Source organism: Clupea harengus, chromosome 4, assembly GCF_900700415.2.
Source record: "Clupea harengus chromosome 4, Ch_v2.0.2, whole genome shotgun sequence".
NCBI lineage: Eukaryota > Metazoa > Chordata > Actinopteri > Clupeiformes > Clupeidae > Clupea > Clupea harengus.
In genome coordinates this window covers 13612097-13637943 of record NC_045155.1, presented here as the reverse complement: position 1 = coordinate 13637943, position 25847 = coordinate 13612097, and the positions used below count along the sequence as shown (strand labels likewise).

General features: G+C 42.3%; 4 protein-coding genes across 4 annotated transcripts; 3 read left to right on the top strand and 1 right to left on the bottom strand.

Moving 5' to 3' along the window:
* Positions 1–2601: 2601 nt before the first annotated feature.
* Positions 2602–4793, top strand: parapinopsina (parapinopsin a). Its single transcript, XM_012826036.2, has 4 exons — positions 2602–2941; positions 3565–3893; positions 4144–4386; positions 4557–4793. The coding sequence occupies exons 1-4, from the start codon at positions 2602–2604 to the stop codon at positions 4680–4682; spliced, it is 1038 nt and encodes a 345-aa protein (XP_012681490.1). The 3' UTR covers positions 4683–4793.
* Positions 4794–7790: 2997 nt separating this feature from the next.
* On the top strand, positions 7791–10999 carry selenok (selenoprotein K). Its single transcript, XM_031566322.2, has 4 exons — positions 7791–7959; positions 10095–10185; positions 10326–10400; positions 10900–10999. Exons 1-4 carry the CDS (start codon positions 7941–7943, stop codon positions 10997–10999), a joined length of 285 nt encoding a protein of 94 aa, XP_031422182.1. The 5' UTR covers positions 7791–7940.
* Positions 11000–12596: 1597 nt separating this feature from the next.
* On the top strand, positions 12597–20130 carry LOC105899034 (actin related protein 8). The gene is made up of 13 exons (XM_012826157.2): positions 12597–12922; positions 13678–13854; positions 14021–14131; positions 14240–14344; positions 14724–14897; positions 15207–15300; positions 15647–15779; positions 16052–16205; positions 16380–16475; positions 16581–16721; positions 18604–18871; positions 18998–19161; positions 19740–20130. The coding sequence occupies exons 1-13, from the start codon at positions 12791–12793 to the stop codon at positions 19881–19883; spliced, it is 1893 nt and encodes a 630-aa protein (XP_012681611.2). The 5' UTR covers positions 12597–12790; the 3' UTR covers positions 19884–20130.
* Positions 20131–21809: 1679 nt separating this feature from the next.
* Positions 21810–25583, bottom strand: LOC105898926. The gene is made up of 13 exons (XM_031565532.2): positions 25130–25583; positions 24958–24985; positions 24754–24812; positions 24577–24598; positions 24179–24301; positions 23973–24082; positions 23760–23886; positions 23562–23609; positions 23387–23413; positions 23255–23272; positions 23083–23163; positions 22580–22858; positions 21810–22312 (listed from the first exon to the last, which is right to left on the bottom strand). Exons 1-13 carry the CDS (start codon positions 25199–25201, stop codon positions 21933–21935), a joined length of 1374 nt encoding a protein of 457 aa, XP_031421392.1. The 5' UTR covers positions 25202–25583; the 3' UTR covers positions 21810–21932.
* Between the last annotated feature and the right edge of the window lie 264 nt (positions 25584–25847).

Here is a 25847-nt window from a genome sequence, read left to right as displayed (position 1 = left end):
GTCATCATTGATTGCTGTTTTGGAACATTAAGTCTTTTCACGTTTAGAATGTCCCCTTACGTGTCCTTGTAACGTCGTCGCGGTCACAAAAAATTGGATGGTGCAGGGACATCTGTATCTGCGTACAACGTCTGATGATGAAATGTATGTCACTCGGACCCCAGCAGACAGTTGCATACTCGCATAGTATAACATTGGCTGAAAGCTGCCTCGTTCTCTCTCTGATTCTCTCTCTGTGTCCTGTTATAATTGTATTACTTGCTAATCTAAATAAAGGATTTAAAGTGTGAGTGAGTGATTTCTGAAGGAGGAGGATTTATTTAACACATTGTCTAGGTGACTTTTTCAGTGGAGATATGCAGGGGAAACATCTAGAACCCTGATGACTGTATCTGCAAGGGAAGTCGTGTTTCCTCACTCCTATTCACCATCTGATAGATGTCTTTGAAGGATGACCCGTAAACTCTCCATAAGCCTCCTCGCCTAATTACGGTTAAACCACATAGGGAGGCTTTTGCAATGCTTTTGGCCAGGAGCCCTGCTACAATTGATATCTCCGCTGACCTGAACACAATCAGAGACCATACACGCAGTCTGTGTGTGTTCAGAGAGGGCGGATTCCAATTTCTTGTCAGAAAGGAATTATGTGAAGGTCGCCACGTTTAGCGCAAGCCACTGAGCAGCGGGGGTAGACCATTAACATTCAGTGTGAGAGCACGTTACCACTCGTTTCCAAGCATCAGCCAAAATGTGTTCTTTTCCCCTCCGTTTTCCGTTCTTCCTTCTGTTGACCCATCAAATTTCAAACTGTCTTGTTCGTCCATTTGGCCTACTTATATGGTAAGATATGTGGGAGATTTTTGGTTTCCAAACTCACAAATATCCGCAGTTTTGATACTTTAACAGGTTGGTGAATTGTAAATGCAAACCCAGATCCAAATATAGAAACTGTAACTGATTAAATAATGTATGAATGTGGAATTATATGTATGTGTGTGTCTTAAAATACATGATTTATATTTTAGAGAGCTTGCTCAAAGGTTGTTCATGTCAGGTTTATGGATTGTGTTTGTACATATTTACACCAGACACCATCAATGCAGTCTACCTCACAGAGGTAACAAATTATTTTGCCAATACAATAAGATGTAAAATGAACACATGAATTTGAGAATGAAATACATGAACTCTCAAAATCCTGATAGTGATGTCATTCTGTGAAATGAGAACTGTTACTTGTGATGAGCTGGGGAAGAGTTGAGGCAGGTCAGAATGGATCCAATGTGTCACAGATTTTACTGATCAAGCAAAAGACAATTGTCAATTGAATGACTTGTAACTGATACGACTATCCGATTTTTAACTAGATTGCAGCATATTTATCACTTCAGGAGATGTTGAAGATTGAACTCTGGCAGTCCTAATACATGACTGATTTCATTCTTGAGAAGCTGCTGGTATGGCAAGGAGTTTATTGGGCAATCAACTAGAAGCCGTGAAACAGCCTTCAGCGTTACTCAGAATCACATAACCTTTAGGCCCAACTCTTCTCTTCAACATCTACTCCACTATCTGTTTTCACAGAAACAGACACACATTTATACCCACAGAGACACACACTTCCCGGAATAACCTTTGGCATCTGCCCAGGATCAAGTTATTTCTGATTGATATTGAGGTGATCCTGTAATCCTTATCATGAAGCCAAGCATTAGACATTGGGAATTACTTTGTCTTCTTACCAGTTGGTTTTTCAATGACTTAAAATATGTTGTGGTCCCCATCCCGCCTGGCCTACATACAGTACGCTGCTCTATTTCATCCTATGGTTGTACAACTTCATCTATTTGTAAACTGCTAATGGTCCCTAAAAACAAAATAAGAACACATTCTGAAAAGTTGCAATATGTGATTGGTAGGGAAACACAATTTCGGCAACGTTTCGGGAGATAGAAGCCAAGTCCCCCAATGCCAATTAATCACCACTGAGGTTTGCACTTTGATTAAGTCATTGATCCTACAATATCCTTACTGTCCACTTCCCTGTAAGGTCAAGGATGCAATAGTGACTTAACAAAAGGTTAAAGATTTAAAATAATGGAATTCTGCCTTGAAGACCTGAGAGTGAAGTTGTACCAGTCTGATTTGAGGAAAACATATTCTACCTTACAAAGGTTTCTGACACCTTAATTTGTCACAGAAAAAAAGGCTTGTGGAGTAGAAATTAGGACAGCACAGTATAGTGCGAAGTAGGCTACTTTAGTTCATCTGGCACATAGAAAAGCAAAGACCCTCTGTCAGAGCCTAATTTTGCAATCAAGAAGAGTGCCATCAGAGATCTCTTAGGAAAATTAACTGGAAGAATTATTTTCACTATAATCCGGATCTAAAGGATTTTCACAAATGACTTATGTCACATAATCAAGTGGGCCACCCTTAGCCGAGCCACCATAAAAGAAGAGATAAGACCGCACACATCCTCCTCATAGGGAGGGCCATTGCTAGAGGACTGAGTGCTGAGGTTGCCTATCTTCCTGGTGAGAGACTTTGGGATCTGTTGATATCAGTGCCCATGTCTTTATGAGCCTCTGCTACCCAACAATGGAACAGCACAACCTCGCCACCAGCGTCCAGCTGGACATTTTGCCTCAGACATCGGTGAACGACCACATCCTGTCACGGTCGGGTTATACCACACTGGCTGCGATCATAGGTGTCTTCTCCATCACAGGCATACTCTTTAACATCACCGTGATTGTGGTGACACTTCGTCACAGACAGCTGCGTCAGCCTCTGAACTATGCCCTGGTGAACCTGGCAGTGGCAGACCTGGGTTGTGCCCTCTTTGGTGGACTGCCCACTATGGTCACCAATGCCATGGGCTACTTCAGCCTGGGTAGAGTTGGATGTGTGATAGAGGGATTCGCAGTATCTTTCTTTGGTGAGTCACTTGAGTTGTGAGGAGCTAATGATTTACTTAACCTTTCTATTGCTTTATACCTCTCACTCTATGCTGTCTGAATGGTAATATTGAGTGTCAATTTTGAGCTGCTATAGTGTCCAGTAGTACAACAAACCTCCTTGGTATCAGATACTATTACATAACAATATTTGAATATTTTGATCTGTCTGAGGGTGATGAGTTTTTGACATATTCTTTAATTCTCCTCATCTTGGGTTCAAGTTCAAGTTCAAGTTCAAGTTTATTATCATATACTCATAAACAGCATTTATCAGTAATGAAATTCTTTAATGAGAATAACCCGATGCCACATAATAATACTTCCCAAAATATATTTTACTCTAGTTGTTTTACTAAGCTCATCAACAATAAGTATTTGTTGTAGTCTCTCTAACTGTCACTCTTTTTTCAAGTTTGAAAATTGAAACCAGCGTTTCACTGAAACCACTGAAAATTATTAACTTAAAAAAGAATCATAGTTTCCATGCTAATGAAATTAATTAATATAGATTATCTAGTGTTTAAAGCAGAAACGCTCAACCACCACAGCACAAAAAGTAATCATTGCTATGAGCCTAAACTTGTGTGTTATTCCCTCAAAGGTATCGCTGGCCTGTGTTCAGTCGCAATCATTGCTATGGACCGCTACGTGGTGGTGTGCCGACCGCTAGGGACAGTCATGTTCCAGACCAGACACGCAGTGGCCGGTGTTGTCTTCTCCTGGGTGTGGTCCTTTGTTTGGAACACCCCACCACTCTTTGGGTGGGGCAGCTATCAGCTAGAAGGGGTTCTGACCTCCTGTGCCCCAGACTGGTACAACAGAAATTTGGGGAATATGTCTTACATAGTGTGTTACTTCTTCCTGTGTTTTGCCATACCGTTCTCCATCATTCTGGTATCTTACACACGGCTTCTGTGGACACTCAGACAGGTAAAGTTGCAGACTGAATTCTGAATTCAGTACCATCAGCTGAAACACTTAATTTCTCTACAGTATCCATAGCCTTTGCATACACTCGTTCAAATTGATTACAACAAAGTTGTGCTGAGAACATTATAGCATCGGTTTCTATTTGTATCACCTACGCCAAATCACTACAAGCACATATCAAATCATTTTCAATGGAAGTGCATGGAAACTGTGTGTGATGACCATAAAGAATGTCCTTTCCTTTATGTAGGTGGCTAAACTCCAGATGTCAGAGGGAGGAAGCACTGCAAGGGCAGAGATGCAAGTGGCTCGTATGGTGCTCCTCATGGTGGTGGCTTTCCTGATCACCTGGCTACCCTATGCGTCCTTCGCCCTCTCTGTTATCCTTGACCCCAACTTGTACATTGACCCAGTGATTGCCACTGTGCCCATGTACCTGGCCAAGAGCAGTACCGTCTTCAACCCCATCATATACATCTTCATGAACAGACAGGTAAGATGGACAAAGGGATAGAGCATCACATGAAAATGCTTTAGAGGCTTACTATAATGCTATTTAAATAAACAGCAATGTTTGAGCATTTATGTCTACTCTTTAATAACCCTGCTCTGTCATGGGGTTTCATTTATTGTGATCTGTAACGTCTTCTCCCATCTTTGTAGTTCAGAGACTGTGCTGTGCCTTTCTTGCTCTGTGGAAGAAACCCATGGGCCTCAGAGCCAGAAGGATCAGAGGCACAGACAGCAGTGTCTACAGTGAGCAAGAGCAACCAGGTCTTGCCTTCTTGAAATGCAGGCCACATGCATTTGCGTTAGGAAAAAAGTATGTAGAACAAGAATGTTTTAAGATAAGATCTGATTACTATATCTGTTTTTACAAAAGACATGTTTTGATTAATTTGTCATTTTCTAATGAACTCTGATTAAGTGCTGAGTCTTATAGGCTAATATCCAAAGATCTTCACCAGGGATAGCATCACATAATTAATTCCATTGCATTTCCTCTCCATTTTTATTTATTGTAATAATTGCTCCATTGTTCTGAAGAATAAACCCATAATTTCTATTGTTTGTGTGATATCTAAAATTGTTGTGACAGTGCACAGCAGCAATTACTGTGCAAGTAATTTGAAATGCCAGATATACAGCCTCTCGCAGACACTTCTCTGTGTGCAAATAAGCTTAACGCAGAAGAACAGATTGCTGCCACTATGTAAACAGCCACAGTATCTGTTCGATAGGACCAGATGCAATTAAAAAAAATTGCCACATGCTTGATGGAGGGAGTTGTTGTCAGAGACAAAACGGGGGCAAAAGTCAAAAGTTGAAAAAGAGTCGGGAAGAGAACTGTTTAAATGTGAGGGTGTACAAGGCCTTTGAGCCCAATCCACCCAGAGAAACCCCTCCTCAAGGCATGGGAACAATAGAGGAATAAAATCTCTCTGTCACAGAGCCGACCCAGGGGTTTCAGCGGCTTAGCACAGAGCCGATCGGACTGGGCTGCGCTCTCAGCCAATTAAATTATATGCAAAGTACAGATGAAAGGAAGAGGGAATCTCTGGATTTTCCCCACCTCTCCTCCCCACTTCCCACCTCCCATCCTCTATCCAAACTCATGAAAATGAATGTTTTTTTCCCTCTCAGAAGCTTGTGAGTAACTCCAAAGCTTTAGTCAAGCTGCACTGTTTGCCTACTGACTTCCTCGCTAAGAACTTTGAATGCAGTTTCCTGTTTTTCCTGTGTCATTTCTTATGCTTTTAAAATTTGGATTTGATCCAACAAAGAGATCAACCACCTATCTAATTTTCCAGCCTTTGCATCCTTACACACATTCCAAACCTTAACACACATGCCCTAAATTGAGCAATGAGAAGCAATTTCCATAAAACAAAAATCATATATTAACTTGTATTACAGAGTCATATGATAAAAAACACTCATTATTCACAGTCAAAATCAACCTTTGCCATTAAAATGCACACAGACTAATACCAATGGAACATGCATCACACACTAGTGACATAAATCACATTATCAAAATGTTATCAACTTTATTTCAATAATATATTGATTATTAAACTATGTTTTTAAATGACTGTAAAAAAAGTGAGAGAAATCACAATTCTCGTGCCTTGGATTCCGGACTCTGGTACAGGTCAGGCTAGATAAATCGGCTACAGTAATATCATGTAACAATGTCTTTAGCACCTCTTACAGGTCTCCAAGGAAGTGCTTTACCCTCCATGGCCCTCAAGTTCTTCCATATTTAGACACTGTATCCTGGACAGCAAACACCAAGAACCTCACAAACAGGTTGAAGACCCAATGATCCTGCATTATCTGAATAAAGTGTAAACAGGTATGACACATCCTCTCAAACTCGTGGGCTAGGCTATTTTATCCTAGTCATTACCTATTCTGTCAGGTTGTAAAACTAGCTTGATCCAAGGTTTCCACACATCGAGACATAATCAGATTTGAATCATTGTCGTGTTTTTTTTAGGTTAACTCTGCCAGTTCATGACAGGGACAGTAGGATTTATTTTGTGCGAGAGGGGCAAAAAAGGAACCGGGCACATACAAACAGAACTGGCAAATGGTGCACAGCGCGTGATTGCTGACTGATGTCGGAAGGCAACTTGAAGTTACCCTGTGTACCTGTGTATTGTTGTGACTGGTATGAGATCAGACATGTTGTATTCCGAGTGTCAGCGCACACTGTTAACTTTAATAAGTTAACGTTCCCGGTCACTCAAATGTGGTTATGGCTGAGGCACTCAGGGACTACTTGGGGACATGTGAATTATGTATTACGTGAGGAGGCCTGTAGTCGCAAGAGGTTTGGGTGCCTAAAATGATGTGGGATATTTTTTATGTTTAGATGGACATGGATTAACTCATCAGTATGAAAGTCTCACTTTAGGAAAGGCAGACCAGGCGGGAAGCAGTAACTTAGCAAATTACATGATACACTGATGTTAAAGTCAGCACTAAAGTCACGACACAGGCACATTCCAAGAAACCCCCGGTGAGGAGGGGGTCTCAGAGGATCTCAGGGAGCCTCAGGGGATCCAGACACGACACACACACATAGGGGGACTCATGGGAGTTAGAGAAGAGGGAATAGTTCATTCTGATTGGTTTTGGCAAACAGCCAAACAGAACAGACCACACGACGATATGGGCCTTAAAAAGGCATGCAGAACGTTCATAAAATGAGATCGAGCTAATCCATGGACCATCTCCTTATTGTAGTTTATTGATTACAATAAACCTCCAGATTTCTACATCCAGTCTCCGGTCTTCTGATTGAAAGAAAAGGTGTAGTGAGATCCCATTCTCGCCACAACAATGACTAAAGGGTTATCCGGCTTTTCCTGTGTATAACTAAAATGACTAGTCATTGTATTTGCTCATTGCTTAGCTAACACACCTATATTCTGGCATGAGCCAAGTTTGATTAACTCTGAACATGGCTACTTAGACCTGTTCAAATGATACATAATTTCATCCATGAATTACAAGTTGACAAAGCTTGAGGTAAGATATTAGGCTACAGACCTGGAGAAAGTGATGGATTATGTGATGGAGCATTGTGAATGCTCTGGTGGCAAATCTGACCTCGGACATAGGCACGTAGGGCGTTCCCATCTTTACCTTGCGAAATATCACTGGGAACTAATTGGAAGGAAACATTCTGCATTTCATTGGCGTCCGACAATCAGATAAAATGGACACTTTTAAATGGAACTATGAGGGAAACGCCCTTTTTGCTAAATTAATTATTTCCTGCATTTGATCAGGCAGTAAGAGGTTGACTAAAGCTAACACCCCGAGTTCAAGTTAATTAGAGGTAGCCTAATTACGGTAACATGAACAATGTTCTTTGCTTAATTCTAACACCTCCGCATAGGCCAGGGCCTGTTGGCGTGAACATCCCTGACAGTTTTCACGTCTAGGTAGCTCGACGTAATGACGTGAGATACAGGAGTCATGAAGTAAATATCCGCATTGCATACACACACAACAGGAAAACGCGAGAAAAAGATGGTTTACGTGTCTAATGGTGAGTGGCATGGGAGTACAGGCTGTGTTTACCAAATTAAGTGTGGCTAACAGTCATCTAGCATTTAACATTTTCATATTAGTTCTTAAATCATGCGTTTTCGACAAACTTGACTTGTAAAGTTGGCATAACAGTATCATTAGATAGCTAACTAGTCAACGATATTTCACTGTGAGGTAGCTAACGAGCTACCAGCTGCTACCTTAGCTAGATTTGTCTGTTGTTGATACGAGGTGAGTAGGTGGCGGCTTTTTAGCTACAATGACACACATCCGAAATTTCAAAACCGCATTGTCTACACCTTATTTATTCATAAATACATTAGCTAGCTGCTGCTTAAGGAGATGTCAACGTAACTCGCTATGGTAATCCCTGAGTGGAATAGCTATGTGGCTAACGTTACTCTCACAGGTAGCAAGTTAGCTAGCTAGGTTCTAATGGCTATATGGTACTTCTCAAAGCATCGCGCTTTGTTGACAACTGTCCTGTGGCTAACTCCCACTTTAAAAAGAGGTAACAAAATCAGTATTCATGTCAAAGATACTTGCAGAAATACTTGCGAGTAATGATAGTCAACGACTAACGTTGGGGTTTAGGGCGAGCTAATATTTTGGAAGGATTTGAGTAAAGATAACCATGTTTATATACACATGTAGACCATAGGGCCTCTTGTTTAAAATACTTCACCAAGAGACATCTTTCTTTAGGAGATCTCAGAATTTAACTTAAAATGTTCAATTGTGGTTTACAGTTCACACTGACAAGGTGGCGTTACCTCCATTCAGACTGCCTTTACAGTCGTCAGTGTTTTCATGTCAAGTACAGGCTAAGATACAGCATTTATGGATTCATGGATCCTACTTAATCAATTCAAACATACTATTACTGTGAAACTGTCTAGCTGCATCTTTCTTGTTATATTTTATGTATGTTGCTACTGGTGTGGTGCACATCGCAACCCTATATTTTTCTAGTCGTGTAGTTGTATTGTCAAGAAAACCACCTAGTCTTGGTGTAGTAGTAGAGTGATGAGTGCATACATATTCTTGATAAATTCTCTGGTATGAATAATATGGAAACTATTTGGTTGATACCACATTTTCTTCCATTGCTATGCAGATGACACACAGCTTTATCTCCCCCTGAAAACTAACGACCGGTGCAATCTAAACAGTCTCAGGGACTGCCTTGAGGACATCAAGTGTTGGATGGCACAAAACTTCCTACAATTGAATGAAAACAAGACGAAAGTTCTATTATTCGGCCCCCGACTCCATCAAATTGACCACCAGCAGCATAGGCAATCTGTCGACTCAGCCCCATGTCAAAACCTTGGTGTGATATTCGATTCCGCCTTTAAAATGACAAACAGGTCAATGCAGTAGTTAAAGCCGGCTTCTTCCAACTTCGCACCATTGCCAAAATCAAGTCTTTCCTGTCACCCAAAGATCTTGAGAAGGTCCTCCCGGCTAGACTACTGCAATTCCTTGTATACTGGAATTAGACACTCGCCCCTGTCCCGCCTACAACGGGTCCAGATAGCCGCTGCCAGGCTCCTGACGCGTACCCGGAAGAGGAACCATATTAGCCCTATCCTGGTCTCTCTCCACTGGCTTCCAGTGCGGTTCAGGATTGATTTTATGGTTCTCCTGTTTATTTTTAAGGCCCTGAATGGGCAGGCCCCTTCTTACATCTCAGACCTCTTAACCCCTAGTTCCACCGCCAGGTCCCTCAGGTCGTCTAAAGCCTAACCCCGACCTAAGCTTAAATCCAGGGGTGACCGCGCTTTTGCTGTTGCAGCCCCTAGACTGTGGAATAGCATCCCCCTCTCTATTAGATCTACCCCCTCTATTGACTCTTTCAAGTCCATGCTCAAAACACACTTTTATTCTTTAGCGTTTGGATCCTCCTGATCTGAATTGATGATTTGCACACTTGCACTGTGTATAGATTCTTATGTAAGTGTTTTGTTTTTTGTTTTTATTTGATTCTATATTTTTTTGTGATTGCCTACTCTGATTGTACAGCACTTTGGTCAACGTGAGTTGTTTTTAAATGTGCTTTATAAATACATTTGACTTGACTTGAAATATGATGTTTAGCCAAAATACTGAATGTTGTGTTTTCCATCTCAGGCCAGGTCCTGGACAGCAGCACCCAGTCACCATGGAGACTGTCCTTCCTGAAGGACTTGTTTTGGGGTGCAGTTGAATTTATTGGTTTATTGTAAGTCATTTATGTATGTCCAAATCATAGTCTAACATCACATCAAACAATGTTTGAGGACCACATTGTTCAGCTCCTGTCATCGCTACTCTTGTCCAAGTGTTGATTGGGATTTATTTTTATCCTGTCCCCCTCTCTAGCTTTCAGTCACTGGTTCAGCCAGATTTATCAAAGGATGCAAAAAGTGGTTCATCCCGCTTCAGTGATGGCAGAGGGTAAGTCCATCAAAACTGCAATCTGTGGAAATGAAAAATGCAAAGTATCAGAAGTTCTGAGGTTTTAGCTCAACAGCTGCGAAATGCAGTCAGGTGAGACTTTCAATCTTACTGAGATCTGAAAGATCTAAATGCCAGGATAAAACAAATTATGAATACACAGGAAACAGACACATTTTGTGCAAACCTGGCAAAACTTTGCTCTTACAATCATGTATGTATGGCCTTAACATCTTTCAATTTTGAGTGGTGGAAGTACATAATAAGATGATGTAAATTAGATTTTAGTTCAATTTTGTTATGATGGTGAGAAACATTCTCTTTTTGACTCATTTACATAGTTGAGAGCATCTTATCATGAATAATGTGAACTCTTCTAAGTTTGCATCGATAAGGAATGAATCAACAATGTCAAACATTTCAACACAGCACTGAGTAATGTGTTTATGTTCAAGCATCGATTAAAGGGCAGTGTGACATTAATGTAATGTTCATGCAGCCCACCAGGTGTCCCTGGTGGCCGGAGGCGAATGGGGAGGATAAATCACGGTGGGGGCCCCAGCGCTCCCCCTATGGGTGGAGGAGGATGAGGAAGGTAAGGAAGAGTGTATTATCCTGTTGAAACATTCCTATAAGTTCAGAACAGCTTAATCACCATGCTCAATTTCATTTTGTGAAATTTAATTTTCATTCAATTGCAAGCAACCTCCACAGAAATACCATAAACAGTAACTAGTAATTGAAACACACTAACCACAAAGTTGAGGTAATTCATACGTCTGAATCATATGAACTCACTCACCCTGTCTCTTTTTTTTATGACAGGTAAACGCCTGCACCCTGATGCAGGCGTTTGGGGGGGGAGGTTGTGGAGCTTCATAAATGCCTCATGCTGGTAGTTTAAGCACTCCATCATACGGAGTCAACCCAGCAGTGCAGTTATAGCTACACACACAGACACACAAACACACACACACACACACACACACACACACACACACACACACACACACACACACACACACACACACACACACACAAACAAACAATGTGTGTGTGTGTATATATATGGGTCATCCCCCTCCTCTTCCTCTGGCTGTTTCTGCTTTGCGGATTCATGATGCTACTCTGGGAATTCCTAAACTTAGGGGCCAGGGTGGCTGAACTTGCAGCCTTCAATCCTCGTCCACATCCTCATGCGACCAGAAACTTTCCTTTCTTCAGCTGTCTACTGTTGATTTGCATTCAATAAAGACTATTGGCAGAGGGGTTTTATTTTAATTATGAATACAAATATGTTTTATCCACATCATGAGAATGTAGGTATGTTTAATCAAAAATAAAGTCACGGTTTAATTGACCAGTTGTGCTCCTTGTGTCTCCAATGTTTTATAAATACAGAATGTTGTTTTCACAATGGTAACAAACATTCATACATTTCAGATGGATATTGTGATTAGGTTTTATTGAAAACAAATTTAGAAATATTTGTGTCTGTTACACTGTAATTAAGTGAAGGAAGTTAAGCCCTAATTCACATAGGTTTGCATATCCCTTATTTTACATACAGACTTGACTGATTATTTTCCACCATCTTAAAGATGACAAAAACTCAAACTTTATCTGATATATCTGACTGATACAGCTGGCTGGTCTGCAGGAATTCATAATCCAAAATAAAATTTGAACGTTGAAGTAGTTTTTTTACTTAATGTTCAAAAGTGTAACATAAGTTATTTCTTGTGCAATGGTTGACCTGGCACACACACCAAAGAGTGATGAAATACGCGTTCAACTGGAGGGCAAAGTGCTTTGGCTTCAAGGGTAATTCTGTTTCGTATATTTTATACAACTGTACTGTTTTGAGTGTATCTTGGAAACAAACTTTATTGCAGAACAGTGTACAAATATTCAGACAAGTGCTCAGCATATCAGCCAGTCATGAAGCAATATCAAATAACATAATAAATATAACAAGATACACATAAATTGGGAAAAATATCTGATATCACAAGGAAAAAAAGATGACATTCTTCTTCTTTGAAGAGTTCTTTATATATTTTGACATTTTTATTTAATTTGTTGTGTTTATGATATCTAGTATTTTAATGTATTCTACAAATACTCATGAAAATGTGGTATTATCTTGGAAACGTACCGTTTATCTGAAAACAGCATTCTGCGTTTGTGGCTTGTCTCTTTAGTTGTCCAGTCTAATTCAACTCCGTGAAACGTTTGTTTGGCCAACTTCTGACATGCAGTGTTTTGGGAAGTTGTCTATGTTCGTAACATCCCCACCAGAGCATAGAGCAGGGATTGACCAGTACTCATTTACCTACCTCTTAGTGACCGTGACTGTAATTTAATAATCGTTTTAAATTTGTAACCAAATGACACAAGCAGAGAGAGAGCAAGAGAATGGAAAAGAGAAAGAAAAGGAGCGAGAGAAGGAGAAAGAAAAGGAACAACGCGGCGTGAAAAGACCGATTGTCCCAGCCGCTATTGCAGAGCCTTTGCAAGAGGTAATTTTAAAGCAGCAGTGGGGGGTTTTGGTTGAAAACGAACTATTTCAATACCGAAAACTCATGCAAAATCCTTACAACCACCAACAACAGCACAGTTGACACAGATGAAACACTTGCTAGCATGCTAACTCGTGTCTGTGGCGATATTGTTGATGCTATCATGCTGTAAACGCTTTATTGTCATTTCCGTTGGTCGGTCCGACACTGACCACAGAACTGCATAGACTAGGCGGATAGTTAGAACGACATCTGTCCTTCACACGACTACATGCCATCTAAAATCAAGTTGATGATAAAAGAAGATGATGCCAGTTCTAGTTGCCTATAAAAACATGCTTTAAAAAGTGACACATTGTCTTTTGAACGCTCATGACATCTTAATTTTCATTCGGACTTTAACAGATTTCTGAAATTCTGAAGTTCAGTTCAGTGTAAGACCCTAAATCAGGTCTTGAGGTTAGATGGATAACGTTATGAAGCAGTTGCCTTATACATGCCAACAGCAGCAGCAAGTGATAATGTAACTCACCTATGTGCTTTAACATTACTGTAATATGTAAGAATTCAACTTCCACACCAGTAGGCTAACTTCTATAACAGTAAGCAATTAAGAGGTATAGGGCCATTAAATGGTCTGTCCTCAATAGTTAAGTAAACATTGTCAGCCTATAATGAAATGCTTTCAAGTTTTATGGATTCAATTAGCCATTGGTCATTGAACACATTGGAACATTTTTGTTTCCTCTCTCAAGGCAATTCAAACCACCTCTATTATCGTGATCCACCCTGGATCCAAAACCCTAAGAATCGGTCGAGCTACAGACAACCTGCCTGTGGCTGTTCCTCACGTCATTGCACGAAGACACAAACAACCTGGTCAACCTGGTTCTCGACATGAAGACCCTTGGCTCTTGAGGGATGGACTAAATGTAAGTGCCTACAAAAACAGTAGGCTATACACCACCAATATCTGTGAAGAGAAACCACTGACAGTTTATGGGACATAATTTAAAAGTCCTCCACATCCAGTCTATATCAGTCTCTTTCTCTCTTTGTCATTCTCATGTCTTCCCTCTGTCTACATCTAATTTTAAGAAACCAGAGAGTACAGAGCAGAGGCAAAATGGCATCAAAATGGTGGACCAAGCCATTTGGTCGAAGAAAATGTCAAACGGAATTAGACGAACCCCAGTCTCTGCAGAGCAGGTGGGTTTCTAGTTTCAGCCCCGGACCAAGGGAGGGACTTCTGCAGATTCAATTTGTTATTGGACATTTTCATGCAACTGGCTACTTTCTGTAAATTTCATGTCATAGGCAAGAGCTTACAACAGACAGATTCGTCCTGCCGTGCTGGATCCCACTGCCAGGGTGAAGTGGACAAACACAAGCCACAAACCAGACTTTTTGGTGGGGGAGGAGGTAAGATTGCTGGATACAGAGCATGGGTAATATCACAAAAGTAAAGTGACCTTTGACTCTATGAATTTTGAAATTGAGTAAGTATGTAGGGTCATACGCCTAGGCCTGGAAGAGAATTTGCTGCAACGCTGTCAGGTCTGAAACGTACTCTCAGCTGTAGCACTGTCAGCAGACTTTCTTTACAAGAGAATTCGCTCCACAACATTACTTTACTGTGAAAGAACTGTTGAGAGAGTACAGTGGGGAGGCTATAACTCTTGGATTGTACTGAGGCCCCAATAGATATTTTGAAAATGCTTTTCTGAGTAACGAATGCAACATACTATTACATTTCTCCAGTCATGTATTAAACAGACGTTATTCTTCTGCCTGTGTATAGGCCCTGTATGTGAACACAACAGACGGCTATAACCTCCACTGGCCAATCTGTAGGGGTCAGCTCAACATCCACGGGGGACCGGGAGGTTCACTGACTGCTGTCTTGGCTGATCTGGAGGCCATCTGGTCCCATGCTTTACAGAAACTTCTGGAAATGCCCCTGAAAGACCTGAAGGTATTGAGGCAGAAATGAACTCTTCTAGTAATCCAACGTAAACATGGGTTTAAAATGAATGTTTTGCCATGTATATGGAACTCACAAGTATCTGACTACATGATGCTGATGTTATAGAGGCACTTGGTTTGACATAAATTGGTATATTATATATTTATATGTATACTGGGGTGTGGCATTGGTTAGCGTTGCCGTCCTATAAGCAGATGCCCCAGTCTCGATTCTCGACCACAGCTAAGTGTTGCCTTGGATAAAAGTGTCTGCTAAATACCTGACCTTAACCTTTACCTTTTTTCACCTTTACATAAGTATTACGGATGCATCCTGCTTGTTCCTGACATCTACAATAGACAGCATGTCAAAGAAATGGTTAACATGTTGCTTAATAACATAGGATTTTCAGGTAAGAAACTCTCTCACACACACTTACACACCTGCATCTTTTACGTCACATTAGTACACTATCCGGGGGCTATGCTTTGAGCCCCGATATGTTGGTGTAATATACACTCAAAACACTAGGTGGCTGCCTCACCTAGAATTCAAGGATGTGTGCATTGATTTTGAAAGCTAGACATGTGATCATAGATACTTTACAGTTATAGTGTTGGATGTTTCTGCATGAGTATTCTGCTTTGTGTGTGCATTAGTGGTTGGTGTTGCCAACTGCGTAGTGTAAGTGAAGTTACTGCATGTATGCACCTCTCCATCCTGTCTTAAATACTAACCTCCTGTCCTTGAACGTGCAGCCATCGTGGTACACCAGGAGTCGGTGTCTGCCACCTATGGCAGTGGCCTGAGCAGTGCCTGCGTGGTGGACGTGGGTGATCAGAAGACCAGCCTGTGCTGCGTGGAGGATGGAGTGTCTCACCGGAGTTCCAGGTGTGTGTGTGTGTGTATGTGTTCAGTGGTCACTCCCTTTGTTTCTGTTTAGAATGCTTGTTCTTCATGATTGATTTTTTCCCTTCACTTGTCTCTACATGTCTGATCTACTGTGGTCTGACATCCTGTGTATGTTGGGGGGTTTTCCTACCGGGTTTTTGTTTCCTGTATGTAAATCTTGCAGTGCTTGCTTGTTCTAAACCACAGAACCATAACAGTATTTTTCCATCATCACAACCTGTGTGTGTGTGTGTGTGTGTGGAACCGTTCAGGCTGTGTCTGGCATATGGAGGCTCTGACGTGACTAGGTGCTTCTTCTGGCTGCTGCAGCGGGCGGGCTTCCCCTACAGAGAGTGTCAGCTGACCAACCGCATGGACTGCATGCTCCTGCAGCAGCTCAAAGAGACCTTCTGCCACCTGGACCAGGTAGGACTCACACCAATGTGCTTTCTTGACAGGCAATCTTGTACTGTTTTGTTAATATACAAAAGGCAGATGAAAAAAAAAAATATATATATATAAAAAACTATATATTTATAAATCCAATGTATTTAATTTAATTACATTTCTTTAATCACACATTTCAATTTCCCCTCATAGGACATTTCTGGACTTCAGGACCATGAGTTTCGCACACGTTTCCCAGAGTGCCCAGTCCTCCTGTACCAGTTCCGAATTGGGGATGAGAAACTTCAGGTACCTAGAGAGTCAGGCCAATGTCATGCTCAAACCCATAACGGTGCAGATGTATTATGTTGTCTGACAGTGAATGGATGTTTCATGTTTCCTGTGCTGCCACAGGCCCCCATGGCTCTGTTCTACCCAGCTACGTTTGGTATTGTGGGCCAGAAGATGACCTCACTGCAGCTGCGGTCACAGGGCGACTCGGAGGATCCTCATGATGAGCACTACCTGCTGTCCACCCAGAGCAAACAAGACCAGGTAAAGACAGGCTCTCTCTCACTATCTCACTTACACTAACACACACACACTCCTCTCTCTCTTTGTCTCTACATCCTTTTGTGTACGTGAGATAACTGTTGGGCTGTTGAACTATAAGGCAGCAGTCATATTCATCACAGCTCTCAACCTGGAGTGCCGGCCAGACTTAAGGCCATACTTTACTGAGGCGCAAGCACAGACATGGACTTGACACAAGAAATTATGAGAATAAAAAGGTGGTCCAACTCATCAGGGAAACTGTATAGTTCCTTATATATACTATGTATACTTCAGGAGGAGTGTCTCAGCTTGGCGATAGTCCTCAAGAATGATGTAGCTATCCTCTGCAGCTGCTCCATGCTGTAGCCTCCAGCAGCTCTTTCCATATACTGGTGGAAACTGAGGCCACTTGACTTTCAGCTGTGGATGACACACCACAGAAGGTTGACCTGTGAAACCCAGTTGGGTATTGAGATTCTCCCAGGACACTGGAAGGGTCTGCTGCCCTCTGGTCTGGGCCCATGAGCAGAAAGGAGGGTCTTTGACTCCACGGCTTGGATTGGGTCTTGCCAGGTCCCACAGGGTCTTGCTGCGAGTGATGTCGTCAGCAGCAGTCGACATCATGTGTTAGGTTGGGTCAGATCTGAGATCGCAGCTACACGAGTGCCGATAAAGAACGGCAAGATTCTGATCACAGCGAAGTCAGCACTGTTGTTGTGGCGGTCCACATGACTGTCTTCTCAATCTCAAGTGAGTGAGCTCATTGTCTAGGAGCTTGGAGAGCTGTGCTCCTAAACCCTGTAAGGGCGCACAGCTCCAGCCTGGGCATGGAGAGCAAGTGTTTCAGGGCTACCTTACAGCGAGCCATTACGAAGGCCAAGTGTGCTCTGCCATCACCTTCAACCATCCTCAGGTATGCCACTGCCCCATAGGCCTGCTCAGATGCATCGCAAAATATGTGCAGCTCTCTTTCTCTCACTGGGGTAGGAAGAAACTGCAGCTCTTCTTTCCAAACTCTCCACTGCTGTAGGATGCCAGGTGGCAGCTGGGGATCGTCCCAACCTCTATGCTTGTCCCATAGACATCTCACTAACATCTTAGCCCTAGTGGTGTATGGGAAGATGAAGCCTAAGCCTAAGGGGTTTGTAATGTCTGGCGAGCACTTTGTAGACATCACGTATGGTAAGTACACTATAGTGAACTGGGCGCCATTTAAATCCTAGCGGGTCAGTGGAGAAGTGCTAGCTAAGGCCTAGTGTTGATTCAGCACTGTCTACCTTATCCTCTGCAAGCCAGAGTTCAGCACTGATGAACCTGACATCTTCAAGAAGGTGGCTAATGACATCCGGTTTATTACTGGTCCACTGGCAAAGCGCAAATCTAACTGAAGACAGGAGGGCTCTGCAGTTGCTGGCAGACTCTGGAGGCAATTGTCGACATACGCTTGGCCACATGATACTGCAAGGCAAATGCAGCACAGCATGGGCTACACATGGTGCAGAAGGGGAGTACCAGCCATCCATGTACTGCAGCAGACTCATCTTGGCACAGGTCACGCCACACAAAGTGCTAGAAAGGGCGGTCCTCAGGGAGCAGGCAAACCTGGTGGAACATGCTCCAAACGTGACGCCCCCAAGGTTGGGCCAGGCAAGAGCTACTCATTAAGATTCTGAGTCTGGTACTGGAAGGTGCAGTTAAATACAAACCGCTGTTTGCCGTTACCTGGCTAACTAGGTGGTGGGGAATATACCAGGCGTAATTGCCTTTATTCAACTCTGAGGGATCAAGCTTTGCGACCTCCTCCATTTTTGCACACTTCACTTTAAAATTACTCATTTTGTTGTCATCACGTCATCTCTTCTCTCCTGTCCTCTCCTCTCAGTCTTCCAAAACCACCACAGACAGGAAATCCCTTCCCAAACCCCTTGGCTTTGATGGCGAGTCCAGCAGCCAGTGTGGCGAGCCGTCTGAGAGAGGCCTTCATTCCCAGGAGGTAGAGCTCGGCCATGCCCAGGGAGAGTGCCTGATGGGCGGATCAGAGGTGGAGGACTCCCCCTCGGCACTGCTGTCCAGGAGGACGGCCATGTCGCAGTTCGAGGGGAAAGCACTGGGGCTAGACAAAGCCATTCTACACTGTATAGACTGCTGTGGTAAGAGACACGCCAGTTAAAAGCGAAACACTCTTAGTTATTCTTAGCTTTAGTGTCTCACTAGTTTGAAATATGTGGTCCTTTATATAGCATTGTGTGTGTGTGTGTGTGTGTGTGTGTTCACAGCGTCTGACGAGACCAAGCGTAAGATGTACAGCTCCATCCTGGTGGTAGGGGGAGGCCTCCTGTTCCACGGTGCCCAGGACTTCTTACAGCACCGCATCCTCAACAAGATGCCCCCGTCGTTCCGCCGGGTGGTGGAGAATGTGGAGGTCATCACACGGCCCAAGGTTCTTAACGTGCACACACACACACACACACACACACACACACACACACACACACACACACACACACACACACACACACACACACACAACCCCTAGTGTCATCACACTGGCCATCTGAGCTTGGGAGTTCATGTTTAAAGGGGAAGGCAAACAGAGCAATTTCCATGGAATTGTGTTCATTTGAAGTAATTTACCTTTTAATGTTTGATCTATGATGCATGGAGCTCCACTTAGCTGAATGCTGTAAACTAGTAGCTACAGCCTGTTTTAGAATTTTTCCTGTTTCACCCTTTCTGTCAATAAAACGTCACTTTTTTAACCATGTCTCATTAAGTTTGAGGCGTTTAGCTGCCTGTCAAATCATACTTCAGATGTGTAAAGAAGACAGAACATGCATCCGGCTGGGATGATGAAACACCAATACACAAGATCCTCATCTTTCTTTCTTTGATCAAACTTTAATCATTATTATAGTATTAGTATCGGCATGGTCTCCCAGTTAAGCCTCATAGGTTGTGTGAATTGAACTTTAGATGTGTTTAGAGACTGACAAGAGTTTCTGATCTGATCCCCCCCAGGACATGGATCCACAGCTGATACCCTGGAAGGGCGGTGCGGTGCTGGCCTGCCTGGACACAACCCAGGAGATGTGGATCCACCAGCATGAGTGGCAGCGCTTTGGAGTCCGCATGCTCAGAGAAAGGGCCGCATTTGTCTGGTGACCCCAGTACCAGTGAAGGAGTGTGTGTGTGTGTGTGTGTGTGTGAGACAGTCTGTCTGTCTTTGAGTGTGTGTTTGGTTTCTGTCTGTGTGTCTGACTTCAGAGTCAGTTTTTCAGGCTTGGATATAGTGTCGGTTGAACATCCAAACCTCAGAGTATAAGAAATATTTAGCTTGTTTTTGATGTTAGACTATTTTTTTGTACAAACGATATTTAAAAAACATAAATAAAAATCAAATTTGAAAGTCTGTTGCGATTCTTCCGCTGATGTTCAAGACATACACGATACAGAAACGACAGAGATGCATTTTGAGAAATGTACCTAACATGATCTGATAACCCACTCACGTGGAGATAATCACACAAATGACATGTTGTGCAAAGCAGTGGTATCCTGTTTTTGAGGTGAAGTAAAGTGATGAAACTGATTAGCCTGACATTCTACTTTCCATCAAGGCTCAAGAGAAAGGTGCACGTATACAGATAATTATATTTTTACCTATTATTTATTTACTTGAGAAATCTTGAGAGCATTGCTCTCCCTGTTCTGGGAGAAGGGAGGGGGGTGAGAGAGCTGTGGGGTTATTTCAAGAGAAGCTCTCTCTCTCTCTCTCTCTCTCTCGATGATGATGATGGAACAAGATGAGGATTGGGAAACGGGCCTTTTCCTGTGTAATGTTTTATGGGCCAGGGATGTGCCGGCTGAGGTCGAAGTGACCTAGGCGGTGGGGTAAACAGGTTGACCAGTTATCAGCTGGTTCTCTCTGGTTTTGGTTCCTCCACAATGTAAGTGTGCATGATAATAAAGATGATGCCCCGTGAGAGCAGAAAGACACCATAACAAGAACTATTTTTGAAAGAATCGTATTTTGAACAGCTGAGGTATTTTGTGTCTTGTTGAATTTACAAAATATGAAATGAGAGTGAAGCCTGTCTGATGTACCAGTTGGACCTAACTTTGGAAAAAAAGTTAAAATGTGAAATTAACTCATCACACGGTGAAAGTTCTCAGAAGACCGATGAAAAATAAATGCTTTCTTTTAGAACCTCAGCCAACCAGGTACATTTCTTTTCACAGACTGGTGCGACCATATTTGACTGCTCCAGTGGCGTGGGGCAATTTTGTATGAAGTCATGTTATTGTCACAAAAATAGAGGTTGCTGATTATTATAAGCAGTAGGCCTATATGGACCGGTAGGCATATGCTATGGGCTGCATTTTGATTGCCGGCAGGGAGCAGAAATCCTATTTAAAATACATTTCACATGTTTCAGTGCTCAGCGTGACACAAAGATGTTGCTTAGAATACAGCAACAAAGTAATAAAAGATTGCAACAAAGTAAAAACCATTGATAGACACATTGTTCAAATAACTTGCATGCTTTAACAAGTGGCACACACATACAACAAATAACAGCCACAAATAATGCTGCTAAATGAACAAAACTTACATAAAATGTTGGCTTATGAACAGAAATTATTCCAGGCTGCAACTCGAAACACGGAGTCTGGTTCCAAAACAGTAGAAAACTAGCGATAGCTAACGAGCAGTAACGTTACTGCCGTAGATCTGTCTGAGTATGATCTTTATGATTTATTTTTTCTTGGTCACAGGTTGCTAGGCAGAATTCAAGGGGCATGATTACAACTGCCCCTCAACCCAATGTACAGTTTGGGATATTTTGATCTCGCTCGCATGTTGTTTCCATAGCAACAGTCTTAAGTTTGCAACGCTGCCCGACGGTGCTGAGAGGGACACCGGAGAGCAGCATTTCACAGAGCAAGCACACACACAGAAACACACACGAATCAAATTACTCCAAAACAGCACTATAATGCTTGTGTGTCTAGTTTATTCCCACACACACATTCACAATTAAATCACTACTTTGCATATTAAATAAAATAAGATATATTTCACCACAAAGCACAGATGTATTGAGCTTTCTGCACCAGAGCGCCATCTGGATCTGGTGGGGCAGTGCCCCACGTGCCCCTAATGTAACAACGCCACTGGACTGCTCTATCACACCATATTTTACTGCTCTATCACACCATATTTGGCTGCTCTATCACACCATATCTCTCCAGCTGCTCCAGCTGCTGCACCACCTCATTCAGTTTGCCCAGAGCCTTGTCCGAGTTCTGCCTCCCCCCACCCACCCAGCACTTCAGCCACGGGCCCCTGGCAGCCTTGCGTTCGGGGCAGAGGTCATGGAGGAGCTTCTGGAGGTCCTTGAGCAGGGTAAAGGACCGGCATCCCCTCAGCTCCACCGGCATGCTGCTCTTCGCAGTCACCTTGCCCAGGTGAACCACCCACAGCTTGGATTTACCGGGCATCTTGAGTGCTAAGGGGTAGAGCTCGTAAGCTGAAGCAGGGACCGTGTGCCCCATCTGAGAGGGAGCCAACAGCCTTCCCACAGACTCATCTACGATGAGCAAGAGAGAAAAAGATGAGGAGGTTAACAAGGTGGGGTTGTGGGAGATTAGTAAGTAGATAGCTAAGTATGGTTATAATCACAACAGTGTATGGGATTTAAACTATTCAGTTACTTAAAGTACTTCAGTAAAATCTATACTGTGTCGCAGAAAAAAACGTAACGCAACATTTTTTACACTCCAATAATGTTTTTGATTGTACTAATGTCAGCACTACATGCCCTACTGTATGTTCACATTTATAAAGCCACTGGTACCACAGTCTGTGGCACGGCCAGGCAGCACGACTAGGACCCTGTTGGAGGTCTCTGCAAGGGTGTGTAGCCAGCGGAGTGGGCCCAGCTCGGCCAGTGACTCCCGCTGCCACACGTCGATGGCCACGTTGCAGGTGCCGCTGCTTTGCAAGAAGTCAGCCAGCGCCACCACAGCCCGCTGGAACACACCGTTCATTGCCGGGTACACGATCAGCACAGACACGGGAGCACCCTCGTAGGTCGTCTTAGAGGGGCTCACCAAAGCCCACCGATGAGCTATATCTAGAGAGAGAAAGAAAAGGGAGGGAGACCGTTAAAGTCGTTAAAACAAAACAATCTCAAACAGCTGACAAAACACAGATAAGGTACACATTTGATAATACTGTCTAATTGAGTCTACACCAACAAAATGCATGAACTGCTGAGAGTGCTCTGTTGAATGGAACAGTTCCACATCAATTCACTCCGTAAAAATTATTGTTGACTTTTGAACCAGTGAAACTCACAGAGGCTGAATCCAGTGGCAAACACCAACAGCGTAACCAAAATGGACACTGACACGATCAAAGAAGATCTGGAGTGATTCTCTGTGTGATGACATGAAGATGAACCATGAAGTCAACAACACAGTCTGAAACCCAACAGAAGACACTGACAAGCAAATGAAGACACACTTACCACTCTGTGTGCTAGGAGCTGTTTTTTTTACAGGGGAAAGAAGAACATCATAATTAGCACACAAGTAACCACTTTGACTTTGGGGGGGGGGGGGAGGTTGTCAGAAGACATAGAAAGAGAAGTTGGACTCACTAGTTGGTTCAGGCTGCCTGGTGGGTTCTGGAATGATGAAATTGTATGATCTTTACAATCTTGCCATTATTTCAAAAATGTCCAGCTGCATTTACCGCACATATTTTATTATTTATTGGAGTAGTTAAATTGTCAGTTTCAACTGTTAATTTATGTTAGTAAAATGTTCTCTTACCTCTATTCACACATGTGGGATGACTCTTCATAATGGCAACGTCACACGCTGAAGTAGAGACAGAACCGTGAAATGAACAAGCGATCGTGAATGATTGATTTGTCACAGATTTGGTATATGCATACACAGATGTACAAACTCATAACTTACCACATTATTGACTAAAGCAAATTGAAGGCACAGCATGTAGAAGCATACCTGGAGTGTCTATTCCTTTAAATTTTCTTATTTGTATTTCCGATCCAAATGGTGGTTCTGGCAAATTATGGGCTATTATGTGGTAATAGTAATCGGGTTCAACATGGACAGTGTAGCTGAACCACAGCTATAAAACAAACAAGCAACAGGGGATTAATACTGGGAGAGAAAACCCATCACAGATAATCAATGTATTTAACCTGTAAAACATACCAAGTCCACGTCCATTATTGAAAAACTGTTGAATGGAGGGCTATACTGACACCAAAGAGGATCTCTTTGTGACACTTCAAGCCATAATCCAGTCAGACTACTAGTGCTTGCTGAAAATTGAAATAAAACAGGCATATCATTAGCTGCTTTTCTGGACTTAGAGCAAACTGAGATGTTCCTAATACATTTTAGTTGACCAATCTCACCATCTACTCTGACCGCCCAGGAGACTTTTAGCGCGGGTCCCTCATCAGTGGAGGTGACCTCTAGCTTCAGATCGTGTAAAACGGATGGGTTGCTCTCATGACTCTCATAGAGATCAACAGGTTCTAGGTAGAACAGTCATGTGTTGGTTCAGAGATTCATTCAGATACCCTCATTAATACTGTATACTGTAGATGAGGATCATGTCTCAAGTCTCCTACACTGAAGTTTCTTTAGGCATCAAACTTTTATGGTTTTTAAGGAAATTAAAAAGAAATTAACTATGATAATGGTTTTGGTTAACAGAACAGGAAGCCTGTCAAAACACAAACGTTTCAAGTCAACTTGTGATAATCTACATAAAACTAAAAAGTTAAATAAACCAGAAAATTGTACGTACCCTCAGGACCACAAGTAACATTCTAAAAGTGAATGTATGGTATACAGTCATTTAGTGCAACATGCATATTACATAATCTTAAAATGTGTTTTCAATCAGTTTTATTACGTCATGACTTACTTATTGCCTTTTGTGTTTTTTATTCCATGCTGGGGTAAACGTTTTTAAAGCACTTACTATCTGAGATGAATTTGTAACAAGAATGGCTGAAACAGTCTCGTTGGGTCCCCCTGATTCTTTCAGACAAAATAAAACCGAATTATTAGAAGAAAAGTTGTGTATGAAGAAGAAGAGCAACAACAAAAGAGGCATGCAAGTTAGTCTACCACATACAGTAGGTGTCTCTCACACACACACTTACAGTAAGAGAAATGCACCTACCCAGAACGTCACTGGTAATATTGATATCCTAAAAAAAAGAAAAAAGGGCATTAGTTACGTCATTAAAAACAACTGTTGCTTTTAATCAGATAACAATCTGATAAGATTGATACAACGTTTTACAAATGTTGAGGCTACAGGTATTTCAGCTTTAAAGAGTCACTTAGCGTACTGGTGATGAGAGACTCAAAACAACTGTGACCAGATTCCATGTTGAAATCCAGTGAAGATGAAGGAACCGCATGCTGTCGCCGAAAGGTTGGTCGGTAGATTAGAGATCAGTCTAGGAGCGCAAAGATATATGCAAACTGAGAAACCTTGTGGGTGGGGACTTCGACCTGTTTACGTCCCCCAAACTGGTGGCCTGCGCTGATGTCAGACATAACCAGCGTCAGAAAAAAATGTGCATTTGTTCTAAAGTTATTACGACCTGGTAATCAAATATTGTAGGCTACTGGCTGATATTTAATCTGAAACCGCGCTATGTGTGACTAATTACTTTCCTTAGTCTGCGAAAACATAGATTCAAAACATGAATTCAGTGACACAGATTCAGCAAGCCACACTAAATTGTCAAATCTACATCAAATTAATCGTTAACGCAAGATGTACAACACCATAGGCCGAAAAAAGGATGAGAACAACACGACGTTTCTGTTGACCAGTCACAGAGTGGAATGTATATAATGTATGTAATATATTGCTAACTAAAATGATGACTGGATAATTTAGCTGTTAGAAAGCTTATGTTAGCTATGGGTTAGAAAGCTACTGTAGATGGTTGGCTAATATAATTGCAAACATAATAACGTTACTGCGTAGTTTTCTGATTTATTCTCATTTCCGTAGAGTTTTAACCATAAGCCTATATCATGTTTCTGTTCGAGAAG